The sequence below is a fragment of the Thamnophis elegans genome, chromosome 4, assembly GCF_009769535.1.
Source record: "Thamnophis elegans isolate rThaEle1 chromosome 4, rThaEle1.pri, whole genome shotgun sequence".
Classification (NCBI taxonomy): Eukaryota; Metazoa; Chordata; class Lepidosauria; order Squamata; family Colubridae; genus Thamnophis; species Thamnophis elegans.
Window position 1 is genome coordinate 19,457,692 of NC_045544.1, and position 18,158 is coordinate 19,475,849.

At 41.8% G+C, this 18,158-nt stretch overlaps 2 protein-coding genes across 2 annotated transcripts; both read left to right on the top strand.

The window, feature by feature from the left end:
* The first annotated feature begins 1,065 nt into the window (after positions 1-1,065).
* On the top strand, positions 1,066-4,015 carry SMIM8 (small integral membrane protein 8). Its single transcript, XM_032216660.1, has 3 exons — positions 1,066-1,151; positions 2,267-2,584; positions 3,656-4,015. Exons 2-3 carry the CDS (start codon positions 2,450-2,452, stop codon positions 3,812-3,814), a joined length of 294 nt encoding a protein of 97 aa, XP_032072551.1. The 5' UTR covers positions 1,066-1,151; positions 2,267-2,449; the 3' UTR covers positions 3,815-4,015.
* A 3,366-nt stretch (positions 4,016-7,381) lies between these two features.
* On the top strand, positions 7,382-17,103 carry C4H6orf163 (chromosome 4 C6orf163 homolog). The gene is made up of 4 exons (XM_032216659.1): positions 7,382-8,222; positions 11,694-11,801; positions 13,613-13,815; positions 16,563-17,103. The coding sequence occupies exons 1-4, from the start codon at positions 8,091-8,093 to the stop codon at positions 16,981-16,983; spliced, it is 864 nt and encodes a 287-aa protein (XP_032072550.1). The 5' UTR covers positions 7,382-8,090; the 3' UTR covers positions 16,984-17,103.
* The last annotated feature ends 1,055 nt before the right edge of the window (positions 17,104-18,158 follow it).

Below are 18,158 nucleotides of genomic sequence, written 5' to 3' on the forward strand. Positions count from 1 at the left end.
GTGGCGCAGTGGTTAGGGTGCAGTACTGCAGGCCACTTTAGCTGACTGTGATCTGCAGTTCAGCGGTTCAAATCTCACTGGCTCAAGGTCGACTCAGCCTTCCATCCTTCCAAGGTGGGTGAAATGAGGACCAGGACTGTGGGGGCAATATGCTGACTCAATTTGCTAAAAAAAAATGTAAACCGCTTAGAGAGGGCTGAAAGCCCTATGAAGCGGTATATAAGTCTAATAAATAAAAAATAAATAAATAAATAAATAAAATAAATTAGTTGAAAACAAGCTCTTTCCACCTGAACAGACAGGAAACTTAACCAAACACAGAGGAATAAAACATCCGCTCCTAATTGACAATGTGATTTTGGAAAACTCTAGGAGTAGGAAGACCAAATTGAAGGTAGCTTGGATTTGTCTTAGTCAGACCGCTCCGGTAACACAACCTACTTTTGGAAAGCTTTCTCCCTATAGCATTATAATAGCTGTTAGGATTTGTCAAATCTTCATCCTCTTCACAGCAGTTTGGTGATGCAGCTGGAATTATAAGCTCAGCCTTCTTGCTTACGAACTCTTGAATTGATCGTCCCAAAGGTGCTTTTTCAGGGGGTCACTGGACTTTCTTGGTTTTTTTCTTTTGAATGTGTTTCGCTTCTCATCCAAGAAGCTTCTTCAGCTCTGACAGAATAATGCGGAACGAAGGATTTATATTCCATGTAGACAGTTGGTAATTTGCATCCTTTTAGAGGATTCTTGAAGCATTTGGAGGTTTATCTGTATCCTCAGGGTCACCTGAGTAGTGGTCCTGGTTCCTGTAGTCTGCAATTTTTCCTCTGGAAATCCATTCCTACTCCCACACCACCCAAAGGGTGTTCATCCTAAATTGTACAGCTACAAGTCTGTAGAGATTCTCAGCCATCCAGATCATGGTTGTGAAGAATCTCTTGAACTGATCTCACTCTTTCTCTTTCTAACCCAGGCGTCTAGCTTGTAAAGCAAAGCGTCGTCCTGGCCTCCGCAAAATAGGGGGCGCTCTCGAGTAGGCCCAAAAGAGCGGCAGAGGCGGAAAACGCCCCCCCCCCCTTCCCCAAAAATCCTCCTTATCTCTGCGTTGGGAATGTGTGCAGGGTGGAATCCGCTCAGGTTGCCCGCGGAGGGAGGTGAGCAAGAAGCTAGAGGACTTTCGATGCTTTGCTTTTGTCTTCCTAGGAATGCTTCTCTTAGCGTAGTAAAATACCGAAGGGGGCGCCTGGTCATCTAGGCTAGCAGGGAGCTACTGCTAAGTGGGTTCCAGATCTGGGGCTGGGGCTCCATCTTACAATAGACCCGGACGCAGGGACCGTCCGGATTTTTTTTTTCTGGCAGCCGTGCTGCGGTTAGAAAAAAACGAGCTCTTTGCTTGTGCTTCGGCTTTCCACGTTGGCGATCTCGGGTTCAAACTTTGTTTTCTCTAAAGTAGGGCTGGGAAAATCTTTGTAGAGAGTCCAGGAAAGCTTGCAGAACTTTTTTCAAAAATGAGATGCTGCTATTGTGATGGTCCACTCAGGTTTTCCTCGCTTCCCACTGTACTTCTTCTTTACCAAGGAAAACCCCTAAAGGAAAAAAAGTTTGCACGTTGTCTTTCGATGGCTTAGTGATGGGAGAGATATGGATGGGAGTGGCTGCTACCTTTAGAACGTAAAAGAGTTATATGGTCTGATATGGTTTGGTATGTGGCTTTTGGTGTGGAAGAATGCCACGGACAAATCAACTTTCCAAACTGGCAGGTGGTCATCACAGGACTTAAATAACAATGCAAGCAAGTGTAATGAATGTTGGCGCAAGGAAATCCATCTGTGACTTACACATTAACGGGATCTGAACTGATTGATCAAGAAACATGCATTATCTTTATGAACTTCAGCTGCTTCCTTAGATGTTTCTTAATTAACTTCATTGGTTTTAACTCATAAATCTGGGGACAGTATTGTGCCAACTTGTTGGACTGTAGTTCCTATCTTCCCTAACTGATGAACAGTGAAGTCATAGATCAAGGTATCCAGATGACACAACATTGGGGAAGGCTGAAACACTGGATTATCAAGTGGATGGATCATATTAAATTAAGATTAATGGGAAGTTATATAATATCCTTCAAAATAATGTATTATTCTGTTTGCTTTGGCCCTAGTTATACTGACTAGCAGTGTTTGAAACTCTACTTGACATAGTCAGGAATTCATCCTGATGTACAATTTTACTGATGTACAATTTTTTGTTTGTTTTGTTTTGACAGGAAGGTGCTAAGAAAGAAAAACAGAATAATCATTCAAGGTCTTTGGCTAGCAACCTCACTGCATTTTCCAGGTTTGGGAAATAATAGACCTGGATTTTTATTGTTATTTGTCAATTAGATTGCAATTAGAATATAGGATACTAGTAAAGTGTCACACAGTCCAAATATTTCTGCCACAATAAGATGTCTTCAGCACCGCAACCTCCAGACGTACAACATGAAGTACCCAAAAAGAAAGATTATCGAATTCCGGGCCTCCGAAGTGTCCAAACAACTACTTTGTTCCGTGCTGTGAATCCAGAACTTTTCATTAAACCTGTAAGAGAACAGCAATTATTTGGGACAGCTGATTTAAATACATCCATCTTTTTGCCTGCATCTCAGTTTCATAGTCTCGAGTTTAACATGTTGTTTAAGTGGTGCTGCCACTTGCTGTAGTTTTCAAAAACACAGTTGGATCTTATGTCTACTTTTCCTAATGGTCACAGTGGCTTCAGTGCAATTCTAAACTCTCTGCTCATTAATAATTCAATAGTATTGGATGGAGTTTATTTCCAGTTATATAGAGGACTGAAGCCTTAATTCTAGCCATTTGCTTTTCTCTCTGAAAGCTAGATTAAAATGGAAAATAAAATAATGTTGTAGTCCGCTGCCGGCTGTGGAGCTGGCAGCAGAGTCAGACAGTGAGGAGATTGGAGAGGAACATGGGCCAGTCTGGAGTCTGGGGAAGGCTTGGATGAGGGCTCTGCTTTGGAGGCAGAGAGGGGGGTTAGTAGTTATTTGCTGCCTCTGGAGTGTGACATCAGTGAGGCAGAAGAACAGCGGGAGCCTGTTCCCAATGTGCGCATGCGCAGGGCTGCCAGAAGGCAAAAACAATTAAGAAAACAGGGTCGACTCGGGAGTAAGGCTTGGAGATGATTGGCCCCTCCCATAAGACATATAAGTGGAGTGAACAGGACGTGAGTTTTTGCAGGAAGCAATTAGTTCATCTGGTCGGTTCAAGCTTTGAAAAGTTCTGTTTGACTCTGTGCTAGGTTTGGCCTTGCTCTGCGTTTGGCCATTAGGTCTCTGGCAGCATTTCAAGGGAGATAAGGTGGGTGTTTATCAACATTCCCCTGAAAGACTATGGCAACTCAAGCAGACATCTGTCAGAATCTTCACAGACTGTTTGTGAAGCCATGCGGACTGTGAATGACCATAATTCACAGCCGTATAAATAAAAAAGGTTTTTGGGACTAAGATTGTGATTTATGCTTTCTCGGGAAGCCTCGGTCAGAACAAATAGGTCATCAGGACATAGCTTAATAAAATACTTTTAGGATGCATGGTTTATAGAACATGGATTAAATACAATGTCTGGATTTCAAGCTGTTATTTTTATTTTCACAGAACAAAACAGTGATGGCTTTTGGCCTTGTGACAGTTACTCTTTGTGTAGCTTATATCGGGTACTTGCACGCACAACAAGAAAACAAAAAGGATCTCTATGAAGCTATTGACAGTGAAGGAAACAGACTTATGAAACGCAAAACTTCAAAATGGGACTGAAAAAACTCAGTGTCCATTTAAATATCAACATGGAAGACGATGTTCGATTTTATGTATGGCAACTTTCAGGATTTTGTCTGAAGCATTAGCATTTATTTTTATACAATGAATGCTTTTTAAAACCAAATATTACAGTTTAAACACCAGGATGAAATGCTGTTATTGATCAATATTTTGAGTAAAGCCCATTATAAGAAAAGATACCGTGGAATATATGCAAGTTATTTCTTATCTATACTGTGCCCATAGATGCTTTAGAATTATTGCCAGAACTGCACTGCCTGATTTTAAAGTTTATTATTAAGCATCAGTGTTTTAGTAAGTCACTCAAAGAAACCTTTCTAAAATGTGTCTTTTGTTCAAACATTAATCTGTGCAAATTTTAAATATTTTAAATATTAAATAAGGGAAAACTGTGCCATAATCTATTCCCAAGTAACTTATTTATGATTTAGTGTATTGAATGATTGATGGATTGACATTTTTTACTCAAGGCAATGAAACTAGTCTGTTAAAATATGTTCCCATGTGTTATTTCAATATTTTGAGCTTCTCTGCATATTTCCATTTAGTGGAATATTAAGTTTTTGGTTTAAATATTTGAATAGTAAATGCTGTAATAATTCATGTACATTGTTTTAGAGAAGCAGATGAAACCTTATCAATTATAAAAAATATTCCAAGGTGCTAAGTAATATTAACTGATGTCTCAAATGCTTTTATGAGCAAAACTTACTTTGCCTAGCAACAGTTACTAGGAGGCATTAAACTCATAGGCTCAGATATAGTCATGGCCAATGTAACTTCTTGATAAAGAGCTCCTGAAGAAGCTGTTGGATACATCTTGCCATAGAATGGTGGTCCTTTTCTCTTCCTTCTACTGACCATCTTGTCATACAATGCTTACAAAGCCACCTTATTTATTCCACTGACATGCACAGAACCAAAGTGACACCAAATATAATTCCGTTGAATGGAAGAATTAAGCATTTATATCTGCAGCTGAATCAATTACTTCATTCTCTTCAAAGGAGGAAAAAGATCTCATGCAATCATGATTAGAAACCCAGATTTTGATACCTTTGTTTGCTGTGCTGTTTGTTCAAAACTGATTCCACCGCCTCCTACGCCAGAAAGCTTTGACCGGATTAGGGAATATAAACCTTATAAAACACGGTATTATACACACAAAGATATATTGGGTAAGTCAATCTCCTCAATAAACTATAATGATTTGTATATTTGACATGTTCTAAGGAATCTGCATAAAATGGGAAGAAAAATAGAAAAAAGACTGAAAATATCATTCAGGAAAAGAGCATCTTTGCTTTGGTAGGGAAGACATCTTTCTACTTGAAACTTACCAAAAAACCCAGAAAATGTAATATATGGAGATTTATGAATTTGTCACTTGCATCTAAATGCATAAAGTGTCATCCTGTGCTTTCAATATGGTAGTTTGATGGTCCATAATATAGAAAATAGAATTTTCAACTCAGGGACTTGCTTAAATTATTAAAAATTGCCTTAGTGGACTTTGAATATATATTTAAAATTTATTTTTAATGAATATGTTCATGGAGGAAGCATCTACTGGCCTCAGACAAACTGGGTTCAAATATTAAGATTACCACATTTTGTTTAATTTAGATTTAATATGTTGTATGAATCCAGCTATGGTGGTTAATTAATCATAGTTTATGACTTAACATCAATGGTGGGATTCAGCCAGTTCTCACCATTTCGGGAGAACTGGTTAACTTTCTGAGCAGTTTGGTGAACTGGTTGTTGGAAGAAATCATTAGGGCAGAGAACCAGTTGTTAAATTATTTGAATCCCACCATTGCTTAACATGTATGCAAATGTGAACAGTTGTGCTTTTTCAACAAGCTATGGTTAAGCAAAGTATGGCTTAATGTGTAAAATTGGTGTTTTGTGTTGAGTCATTGGGAGAACACAGATTTAATCTGTTGGCAAAGGAACCAGTGGTTTTCTTTGGCTTTGAATGGAAAAACTTTTAAAGTCAGTAAATGACTTGGCCTGGCTTACAATATGCCTAATGCTTGAATTTTCAGTTACACATTATTAAATTTTGCTCCTGCAACCCTTCCATGACAAAATTAGGGTTATGATTAATGTGCTTATTTATGTCCAACTTATAATAATACAATAAAATAGCAGAGTTGGAAGGGACCTTGGAGGTCTTCTAGTCCAACCCCCTGCCTAGGCAGGAAACCCTATACTGTTTCAGACAAATGGCTATCCAACATCTTCTTAAAGACTTCCAGTGTTGGGGCATTCACAACTTCTGGAGGCAAGCTGTTCCACTGATTAATTGTTCTAACTGTCAGGAAATTTCTCCTCAGTTTCCACCTAACCCTAACCCCAAGTTTCTTCTCTCCTTGATTAGTTTCCACCCATTGCTTCTTGTTCTACAAGCAGGTGCCTTGGAGAATAGTTTGACTCCCTCTTCTTTGTGGCAACCCCTGAGATATTGGAACACTGCTATCATGTCTCCCCTAGGCCTTCTTTCTATTAAACTAGACATACCTAGTTCTGCAACCGTTCTTCATATGTTTTAGTCTCCAGTCCCCCAATCATCTTTGTTGCTCTTCTTTGCACTCTCTCCAGAGTCTCCACATCTTTTCTACATCGTGGCGACCAAAACTGAGTGCAGTATTCCAAGTGTGGCCTTACCAAGGCATTATAAAGTGGTATTAACACTTCACGTGATCTTGATTCTATCCCTCTGTTTATGTAGCATAGAACTGTGCTGGCTTTTTTGCCAGCTGCTGCACACTGCTGGCTCATATTTAAATGGTTGTCCACTAGGACTCCAAGATCCCTCTCACAGTTACTACTATTGAGGAAGGTACCACCTATACTGTACCTGTGCATTTCGTTTTTCTTGCCTAAATGTAGAACCTTACTCTATGGTATGGTATATGCTCTATTTGTATGGTATAATCATTGCATCACATGATTATTATTTCTGGTTTGTATGATCTTTCTTCTGATCACTTTAGAAAAGTAACAAGAGCAAGCTTGATGCCTTCACTGCTGGTTGTCCACCAATGTAGAATTGGAGATATCTGCATAAAACTGTAGATCATGACTGTCCAACCTGGGCAACTTGTGAACTTCAGCTCCCAGAATTCAAGCCAGCAAGGGAAGTTGAAGTCCACAAGTCTGGTTCACCGACAAAAGGGCGAACGACAAAACCGCGCCCGACTAAACCACGGTGACAAAACCGCGTGTTCTAAAGCGGTCCAACGAATGAGCGCTGAATCGCGCTGACAACAGCGCGGCGACAGAAGCACACTGTAAAACTAACCCTAAACCTAAACCTAAATCTAACCCTAAATGTAACGCTAACCCTAAACCTAACCCTAAACCTAACTCTAACCCTAACCCTAAACCTACCCCTAAACCTAACTCTAACCCTAAACCTAACCCTAACCCTAAACCTAAACCTAAACCTAACCCTTACCTTAACTTAAATCGCCCTTCTGCCGACACGCTGTTGTAAATCGCCCTTCTGTCGACGCGCTGTTGTCGACGCGCTGTTGTTGGCACGTTGATGATGTCGCGGTTTTAGCGACACGGTTTAGTCAGGCGCGGTTTTGTCGTTCGCCCTTTTTTCGGGTCATGCACAAGTCTTACATTTGCCAAGGTTGGACATCCTTTCTATAGATGGAATACTTTGTCACGATCCCTTCATCAGTATAGATGGAACAGTATCCAATGGTACATTGTAAATATCTGTAGGGATTTATCTTGCTATTGCCATGTAGGCTGTTTAGACAAGATAAAATATGGAATGTTTAGGATAGAGATAGGGGATTTATGGTAGCACGCTGGTTAGAATGCAGTATTGCAGGCTAACTGCCCACTGCCAGGAGTTCGATCCTGATCTGCTCAAGGTCAACTCAACCTTCCGAGGTCAATGAAATGAGGACCCAAATTGCTGGGGGCAATATGCTGACTCTGTAAACTGCTCAGAGAGTGCTGTAAAGCACTATGGAGCAGTATATAAGTCTAAGTGCTATTGCTATTTCCATATTTCCCTACGTTATTGGGTTAAATTCTTATTGAGCTTAATCAGAAAATAGCAGCGTAACACACACAACTTTTCTTATATGTTTAATTAATATAAGTATGGCACGTTTGATTCTGCCCCTAGTCTTCACAAAATGATGGTAATGGTTTAATGCTTTTAAATTAAACTTTTGATTATTTTATGGAATGTGTGACCTACATAATCCATATATAATATATGCTGTGGCCTTCAATTACTATATTGCTTTATATAGAGATCGGAGCAGACCTTAAGCAAGAAGATATAGACCAAAGAGAACAGGAAATACAAAAGCGAATAGCTAAAGTACAGACTAAACTCTTGCTTCAGGTAAAACTATTCCTCTCTCTTGTTAAATATAAACGTTCCAAATGTTTACTATGTAATGCAGATTTTCCTGCGATGCATTTTAATAGGTGTCGGGTATATCAAGAGTACTGGTACAAATCAGGCGTAGATTTGTCTTAATGTTGTTTAATACTAACATAGTTGGAGGGGATTTGGGAGATCTTCTAGTATCTAGTCCAACCCCCTATGCAAGCAAGAGGACTCATAATATTTCAGACAAGAGTGGGAGTTCAGTTTCTTTTTAAAAGCCGCCAGTGATGAAACACCCACAACTTCTGAAGGTAAGCTGTTCCACAGGTTAATTGTTCTTACTGTTGGGAAATTCTCCTTGGTTCTAGATTGCTTATTTGCTTGATTAGTTTCCATCCATTGCTTCTTGCCTTCCGGTGCTTTGGAGAATAGCTTGACTCCCACTTCTTTGTGACCGCCCTTCAAATATTGGAAGACTCCTATCATGTTACCCCTAGTCCTTCTTTTTACTATACTAGACAAACCCAATTCCTGCAACTGTTCTTCATATGCATCCAGGCCTTACTCATTTTTGTTGCTCTCCTCTGCAATCTTTCCGGAGTCTCAACATCTTTTTTTTAATGTGATGATCTTTTTTAATAATAGTTTTTGCTTGTACAAAAAAAATCTTGATTGAATCCGAATGCTATCCATCCTTAACCAATAATCTTTGACTTAACCTTCTGGAACGAGCTCCCCGTGGAGATCCAGACCCTTACTACCCTCCCGGCCTTCCGTACAGCTACCAAGTCCTGGCTGTTCCGACAGGCTGGGGGCTGTTGAAGTATCCAGCCCCGCTTCATTTGTGACTGTTGTATATTTTAATATTGTTTGTATTGTCTTATTTATCCCCTCCCCCGTTTCATTGTGAGCCGCCTGGAGTCCTTCGGGAGTGGGCGGCATACAAAACCAATAAACGAACGAAACGGAACGAAATATCCTATGTATTTCTTCCCAAAGAGTGACAATAAAAGTTCAAATCTAGACCACGTGGTTAAGGTTCCAACTTCTCAATTGCATTTCCAATTAGGCAATTGATTTTATTTTTTAGAACATTGTTTGAGGTGTTCAATATACATGAAGTAGAATTTTATTGTATTGACTTCATTTTAAATTTTAAAAGAAGCACTGGAATTAGCCGAAGCACAGAGGGATGCAAATATTAGTAATAATAAAACAAAATGAGCCTGCTTCCAGAGGGCTATTCTTATGCTCCTCTCAAGTTATGAAGAATTACTGGTAGTCCTTGACTTACAATCACAACTGAGCCCAAAATGTCCATTGCTTTGCAAAGCAATTGTTAACTGGTGCACCAGTTGCGTCCCTACCTGAACCGGGAGGCGCTCGCAACAGTCACTCACGCCCTCGTGACCTCAAGACTGGACTACTGCAATGCGCTCTACATGGGGCAGCCCTTGAAGAGTATTCGGAGACTTCAACTCGTCCAGAACGCAGCCGCGCGAGTGATTGTGGGTGCACCTCGGTACACCCAGGTTACACCTATCCTCCGCGAGCTGCACTGGCTACCGATCAGTCTCCGGATACGCTTCAAAGTGCTAGTCGTAACTTATAAAGCCCTTCATGGTATTGGACCTGGGTACTTGAGAGACCGCCTGCTGCCAATTACCTCCCAAAGACTCATTAGATCACACAGGGTTGGCCTCCTCCGGGTTCCGTCTACCAGCCAATGCCACCTGGCTACTACCCGGGGGAGGGCCTTCTCTGTGGCAGCTCCGGCCCTCTGGAACGAACTCCCCGCAGGGATTCGGACCCTCACCTCTCTCCAGGCCTTCCGAAAAGCCGTCAAAACCTGGCTTTGCCGGCAGGCCTGGGGTTGATGAGTTCCCCTCCCCTCTCGACTTGTGTGGTTGTGTGATTCTTGCTTATTTTAATTATTTGTATTCTGTTCTATGTTCCCCTTTTCCCCTTTTGAGTTGTTCGCCACCCTGAGTCCCTCCCGGAGAAGGGCGGCATACAAATAATAAAATTCAATTCAATTCAATTAAGTGAGTTTTGCCCCATTTTATGACCTTTTGTGCCACAGTTGTTAAGCAAATCGCTGCAGTTGTTAAGTAAATCATCAGTCACAAGGCAAATCTGGCTTCTTCCACATTTGTGGGAAGAAGGCTGGGAAGATTACAAATGGTGATCGCATAACCCCAGGACACTGCAGCCAAGTATATAAATGTGCCGGTTGCCAAGTGCCTGAATTTTGTCCATATGACCATGGGAATGTTGACATGGTTGTAAGTGTGTAAACTGGTCATAGGCACTTCTTTCAGTTCTGTTGTAACTTTGAATGGTCATTAAACAAATGGTTGTAAGTCGAAGACCATTGTAAACAAATCTGGGGTTAGAGTTGAGGTCTGCTTGTGTACTTTTCCTTCTTTTTCTTTTTCTTTTTTTTGCATAATATTTTTATTTCCGTTTCATTCTATACAATCACTTGTTTACTGTGCATTACCAGGGCATATAACATTGAGTAATAACCACAACCCTCACTTATATAGAAAGTGTCCCCTACAATACAAACCGAATATACCACCTTGACCCACCATACACCCTCTTTCAACCCCCTCCAACTTTCATTCTTCCTTCTCACTTACCCCTCTACGCCTACTTCCCCTCCCCCTCTATCTAACCCTAACCCTATCACTCCCTCTCTTAATCCATTCCCTCCCTTCCTTCTCCTCCTCCTCTCTCTCACTTTCTCCACCCTCCTTCTTCTTTCACTCAGCTCCTCCCTTCGGTATACTTCTATTACCTTCCAATATATTCGGTTTGTTCTGTTTTAACACTAACATTAAAAAGCCACAGTATACAAGTGCAATCATGTACCTTAAAGTTTAACACATATTATGTTTCCCCCCTCCCTTCCCTCCCCCTAGATCCCTACCTCCCTTCCCTCCCCCCGACTTCCCAGAGGCCATACATGGTATAACTTTTTAACAATCACCGTCTAGAATATCTCTACATTGATCTCAGCTTACTTTTCCTTCTTGAATAACCCATCTAGAACAGGTTGGGGGGGACACAATGGGAGAAGAATCAATTCCATTAACAAGTGCAACACTGTTGCTAAAGAGCCATCATAGCAGAGGTGGCATTTAGTAGGTTCTAGCTAGTTTTGGAGAACCGGTAGCGGAAATTTTGTGTAGTTCAGAGAACTGGTAAATATCACCTCTGGCTGGCCCCGCCCCATCTATTCTCTGCCTTCTGAGTCCCAGCTGATTGGGAGGGAATGGGGATTTTGCAGTATCCTTTCCCTGCCACGCCCCCACCAAGCCACACCCACCATGCCACGCCCACTGAACCAGTTGTAAAAAAAATTGAATCCCACCACTCCATCATAGCAATTGAGACTGTACTGTGTGATCGGTCTTTCGCGGTGTCTTTAGCACAGTTGTATTAACCAACTATTTCTATTCATGGCCTGTTTTGTAGGCTGACGCAGACAAAGAATATGCAGTGGAAGATGCTCTCACTCGTGCTGAAGCTCTGCACCAGAAAGATATTGAAGAACTTAAAAAGAAACATCAACAAGTATTAGAAGTCAGTAGCAATTTTATTTTTGTATCCGCCATATGAAACGACAACACAATGCTTTGGAACTTCCACAGACATATAATTAGCATAAGAAACTGATTTCTGGTGATTTGAGACTCTTCCTCCTACAGTATATGTATATCATATATCATTTTCAAAGGTTATCTAATCCCCGGGAACAGATTGGCACGGGAACAGAGGAAAAAAGGTAATAAGAAAGCCAATTCTCTCTACAGGTAGTCCTCAACTTACAACACTACATTTAGTGACCATTCAAAAGTTACAACGGCACTGAAAAAAAGTGACTTGTGACCATTTTTCATACTTATGACCATTGCAGCATCCCCATTATCAACTTATCAAAATTCAGGCACTTGGCAACTGAATCATATTTATGACGGTTGCAGCGTCCCGGGGTCATGTGATCACCTTTTGTGATCTCCTGACAAGCAAAGTTAATGTGGAAGCCAGATTCACTCAACAAGCATGCTACTAAATTGCCAATTGCAGCGATTCGCTTAACAACATGGCAACAAAAGTCACAAAATCGGGCAAATTCACCTAACGTTTCACTCGGCAACAGAAATCCTGGCCTCAATTGTGGTGGTAAGTCGAGGACCACCTATACAGCACTCTATTTATTTCGTGAAAGCAAAAACAGGTAACAGATCTATATGAGCATGTAGAAATTACAGAAGATACTATACTTCCTAGGTCTTAATCAGTGTCACATATCTCCTTTCTCACACACGAAAAGATGGTTCCACCACAAAACCGCGCTCGACTAAACCGCGTCCGACTAAACCGCATAGCTGACGCCATCAACAGGGCGACAACAGCGCGGAGACAGAAGCACACTGTAAACCCTAAACCTAAAAATTAAAATTAACCCCTAAACCTAAACCTAACCCCCCTAAACCTAATCCTAAACCTAACCCTAAACCTAACCCTTAACCTAACCCTAAACCTAACCCTTAACCTAACCCTAAACCTAATCCTAACCCTTAACCTGACCCTAAACCTAACCCTAACCCTTAACCTAACCCTAAACCTAACCCTAACCCTTAACCTAACCCTAAACCTAACCCTAAACCTAACCCTTACCTTAAGTTGAATCGGCTTGCTTTCAAAGCGCTATTTAAAGCGCCCTTCTTTCTCCGCGCTGGCTGTTGTCGCCCTGTTGATGACGTCAGCGACGCGGTTTAATCGGGCGCGGCTTAGTCGAGCGCGGTTTTGACGGGTCACGGAAAAGATCAGGAAATCTACTTTTTCCTTGCAACATGCTAGGTTTTCACCAGTGGTGGGTTTCAAAAATGGTTGGAACCTACTCTGTGGGTGTGGCCTCCTTTGTGGGAGTGGCTTGCCACCCATGTGACCGAATGGGAGTGGCTTGCTGCCCATGTGACCGGAAGTGAAATTATGAATTAGTACTTAGGTCGGTCCAAGTAGCTATTCAGAAACTCTGGCATTGAAGCATGCAAGTCTTAAAGATGTCAAGTTACAAGATCCTTGCCAGCGGTGGGTTTCAAAAAATTTTGGAACCTCTTCTGTAGGTGTGGCTTGCTTTCCGGGTCCACTGGTGGAACCTCTTCTAACCGGTTTGGTAGATTTGACGAACCGGTTCTACCCAATAGGTGCGAACTGGTAGGAACCCACCTCTGGTTTTCACACACAGGGCGTCTTAGGAGAGAATTCAGAACCTCAATCTGCCTCTTTCCGGACTCTTATTTGAAGCAGGGGGAAGAAATAGTAATGGTTCCTTGTTCTCTTTGTTTGTTCTTCTGATGTATTTATCGGTGTGTTTATTTTTGCTGAAGAATACTGTGAAGAAAACAAGGGCTGAAATGCTGCAGCACCTGGAACTGGAGCTGAAGAGAGAATCGGAGGCAGCTGAACAGAGGAACACTCACAAACTTCAGCGGATGATACTACAGCTGGCTATGGAAAAAATGGCAGCCGTGGCTGAAGGGAGGCAGGATGAGAGATGCAAGGCAGCCGTACTTCTTGCCAAACAGGAAAAGTACTGAGCTTAACTATCCCATGTCCTTTAAAAAAAAAAAAATCTGATTTCTGATCAGGCATTGGTTTTAATCCTGAATTTTCTGAAGGGAAGAAATCTTCCTCAAGGTGCTCTATTCCAGTGTTTCTCAACCTTGGCCACTTGAAGATGTCTGGACTTCAACTCCCAGAATTCCCCAGCCAGCGAATGCTGGCTGGGGAATTCTGGGAGTTGAAGTCCAGACATCTTCAAGTGGCCAAGGTTGAGAAACACTGCTCTATTCAATGGTTGTTAAGATCCAGCACAGCAGGCCTTTGTGTTACGCATGCAAATGTAGAATATTCTTTCCCCAGTGTTTTAAATAATTATGTACAAGACCGTTACCTTGTGCTAGTTAGAGCATTTTTCTAGCTTTATTCTCTCTTCCCATTTAAGGCCAATGTGCTGTTAGAAAAGTTCCTTCTTTCTGCCAGCAGAAAACCGTATCTGACCACATCTGAGGTGACAGGGTCTACCATGTGTTTCCCCGAAAATAAGATCTCCCCAGAGAATAAGCACAATAGGGCTTTTGAGCACATGCACTAAAATAAGCCTTCCCCTGAAAATAAGCCCTCCCTGAAAATATTGCTACACAGCAACAGCCATGAGGTGACCATGCTTGCTGCCTCCTGCACCTCAAAAATAAGAGGACCTCCCCAAAAATAAGGCCACGTGCTTATTTCAAGGGTGAAAAGAAAATAAGACTCTGTCTTAATTTTGGGGGAAACACGATACATACCTATGTAAAACTTGAATGACTATTGGTTTGTGTGTGTGTGTGTGTGTGTGTGTGTGTGTGTGTGTGTGTGTGTATCTTTGTATTTTTTCTCCTCAATCTTTATTAGAGAAATATTTATATAAAATGTAACTTTTTAAAAAAATATATAAATTTATTTCAAAAAAACAAATTCTAACCTGTCCAACTGTTATGTGCCAGGCAGACATTAACAGGTTTTGCAATTGTTTTACTGAGTCAGAATAGCTAGCTCCCTAGCAGTGTGTTTAGGACAGTGTTTCTCAACCTTGGCAACTTGAAGATGTCCGGACTTCAACTCCCAGAATTCCCCAAGCTGGCTGGGGAATTCTGGGAGTTGAAGTCCAGACATCTTCAAGTTGTCAAGGTTGAGAAACACTGGTTTAGGAGCTCAAGCTAGCATGATAGAATAAATGTGGGTTTTGCCATTTGGATTTTGTCATCCCTGCTAGATCAACCAGACCAAAAAAATACAGGTAGTCCTCGTCTTACAACAGTTTATTTAGTGACCATTTTTAGTTATAACAGCACGGAAAAAAGTGACATGACCATTTTTCACACACACAACAGTTGTAACACCCCCGTGTTCAAGTGATCAGAATTCAGATGCTTGGCAACTGGTTCATATTTATGACGGATGCAATATCCCTAGGTCATGGGATCCCTTTTTGCTCCCTTCTGACAAGCAAAGTCAATGTGGAAACCAGATACACTTAACAACCATATTACTAGCTTAACAACTGCGGGGATTCACTTAACAACTAGGGCAAGAAAAGTCATAAAATTCACTTAATAAAATTCACTTAACAACTATCTCGCTTAGCAATAGAACTTTTGGCCTCCATTGTGGTTGTAAATTGAGGACTATCTGTAACTCCATAGGAAATGCTGTGGCTAAGATGCTGAGCTTGTCGATCAGAAAGGTTGGCAGTTGGAATCCCTAGCGCCGCATAACGGAGTGAGCTCCCATTACTTGTCCCAGCTTCTGGCAACCTAGCAGTTCAAAAGCATGTAAAAATGAAAGTAGAAAAATAGGAACCGCCTTTGGTGGGGAGGTAACCGCCTTCCATGCACCTTCGCCATTTAGTCATGCTGGCCACATGACCATGGAGACATCTTCGGACAGTGCTAGCTCTTCGGCTTTGAAACGGAGATGAGCACCATGTCCTAGAGTCGGGAACGACTAGCACATATGTGTGTGGGAAACCTTTACCTATAATACCAGAATCTTAAAAATATTGTGCTGGAACTTCTCCCCTTTCTTATTCTCAGTGAATTAGGGAGATGTCTACCTGAGCTGCTTCTGAATATTATCTGTATGTTGCAGGCTTAAAGTGTGTTTCACACAGATATCAATCCACTGTCTTGGTGATGAATATTGTATATTTCTGTCAAGGTTATTTTCTTAGTCTTCAGATTTCACTCTGGGGTTATTCTTTTTTCTTGTCATAACTCTCTACATAATTACCTCCCTTCGACCTATTAGATCGCACAGATTAGGCCTCCTCCGAGTTCCATCCGCCAGTCAGTGCCGACTGGCGACTACGCGGAGGAGAGCCTTTTCAGTAGTAGCTCCAACCCTTTGGAACGATCTCCCCGTGGAGATTCGCACCCTCACCACCGTCCAGACCTTCCGCACAGCCCTTAAGATATGGCTATCCCGTCAGGCCTGGGGATAAAGATTTTAATCCGCCCCACCCGAATGTTGAATGAAAGTTGTGTTTTATTGTTTATTTTTTTATTCACGTACTGTCTTATGTTTTGTCTTGCACACCCCCTCCCATGAATTGTAAGCCGCCCTGAGTCCCCTCAGGGAAAAGGGCGGCCTATAAATAATAAATAAATAAATAAAATAAAAAATAAATAAATAATTGTATAATTTAATTATGCAATTTATGTAAACTTAAGTACAAAATCACTTGCAATGGAAATCGTTTCTAAACAGATGGTATGTCCTTTCCTTTCGTTCATCCAGAAAATTTTCAGATCAAATCCACAAGGCTGGGATCATTGCTAACGAAATTTATCAGAAGAACCTGCAACAGTTATCCTGGGAGAAAAAATATGAACTGGAAGCCGCCTTTCTGGTCTCCCAGAAGGAGTTTGAGGAAGAGACAAGGAAACTGCTTGAAAGTGCTGACAATGTTCGCGAGGCTCAGCTTGAAGTGGTGAACACTGAAGTGACCAAGAAAGAAAGTGAAATCCTATCTCTGAACCAGCAGCTGGAATGTATGACAGCCTGGAAAGACAGCTTGGAAGCCGAAATATTAGAAATCAGGGAAGCTTTTCAGAAATACATTAACCTCACATTTCCGCAGCTTGCCCCGGGGCAAGCAGATTTCATCTTACCTTTCCGAAAAATATCTGAATTCAGAGACTCTGGTGTAGAACTGTAAGATCAACGTCCATCAGGAAAGGCTCTCTGGAGAGTAGTGGATTGACTCCAGAGATACCAATATGTCCTAAGGGGATGCGGAGGTGCTGGGGAAAAAGAAATAAACCCACTGTAGAATGAACATGTGGTTGTAAAGGAACTGCAATCTCCCTTATTCATGGGCCAAGAACAAACCAACGTGGCAGAATTAGGCCCATAGCCTCAAGGTGAAAATATGGGAGGTTCTGACATTTGTGTATACAGTCAGGGACGTGCAGTCAGGGGAGGCAGGGACGGCAGAGCCTCACCACTGTCATCATGAAAAGAAAAAAAAAAGTAAAAGGAAAAAGGCTCAGCTAGTTACTGCCAGAGTCACCATGGATGACTCTGCTTAGTGCTTAACTGTTTTAAAAAAGCCTCTAAAAAGTGCCCTCTACAGGAGGCTGCAGGAGAACGCGGTGCCTCATCTAGTCTGACTTTATGATCACTCGAGCAGAGCTAAGCAAGGGTTAAAAGCTGAAAAATTCCTGACGTAGATGAGGCATGCGTCGTTCTCCTGCCTCCTGTAGAGGGTGTTTTTTTAGAGGCTTTTTTAAACGGTTCCACCACAAAAGCGCGTTCGACTAAAGCGCGCTCGACGAAACCGCGTAGCTGACGTCATCAACAGGGCGACAACAGCGCGGAGACAGAAGCACGCTGTAAACGCTAAACCTAAAATTAACACCTAAACCTAAACCTAACCCCCCTAAACCTAATCCTAATCCTAACCCTTAACCTAACCCTAAAGCTAACCCTTAACCTAACCCTAAACCTAACCCTTACCTTAAGTGAATCGGCTTGCTTTCAAAGTGCTATTTAAAGCGCTCTTCTTTCTCCGCGCTCGCTGTTGTCACCCTGTTGATGACGTCAGCGACACGGTTTAATCGGGCGCGGCTTAGTTGAGCACGGTTTTGTTGTGCCACGTTTTTAAACAGTTAAGCAGAGTCATCCACACGGTGACTCTGGCAGCAACTAGCTCAGCCTGACCTCAGCTCTTGCCTTTTTCCTTTTACATTTGTTTTTTCTTTTCATGATGGCAGGCAAGAGCAGAGTTGAAATCCTCTGTGAAACAGCTGGAAAAGGTATGTCTATGTGTGGGTCGGAGGGAGGGGGAGGAATTCAAACTTCATCCTCCTGGTGTAACTTTGTGTGTGTGTG

Coding starts and splice junctions, on each gene's coding strand:
- SMIM8 (XM_032216660.1), top strand. CDS start 2,450: ATGTCTTCAGCACCGCAACCTCCAGACGTACAACATGAAGTACCCAAA. Junction 2,585..3,655: donor CAGAACTTTTCATTAAACCT/GTAAGAGAACAG, acceptor TTATTTTCACAG/AACAAAACAGTGATGGCTTT.
- C4H6orf163 (XM_032216659.1), top strand. CDS start 8,091: ATGCTGTGGCCTTCAATTACTATATTGCTTTATATAGAGATCGGAGCA. Junction 11,802..13,612: donor AACATCAACAAGTATTAGAA/GTCAGTAGCAAT, acceptor TTTTTGCTGAAG/AATACTGTGAAGAAAACAAG. Junction 13,816..16,562: donor CTTCTTGCCAAACAGGAAAA/GTACTGAGCTTA, acceptor TCGTTCATCCAG/AAAATTTTCAGATCAAATCC.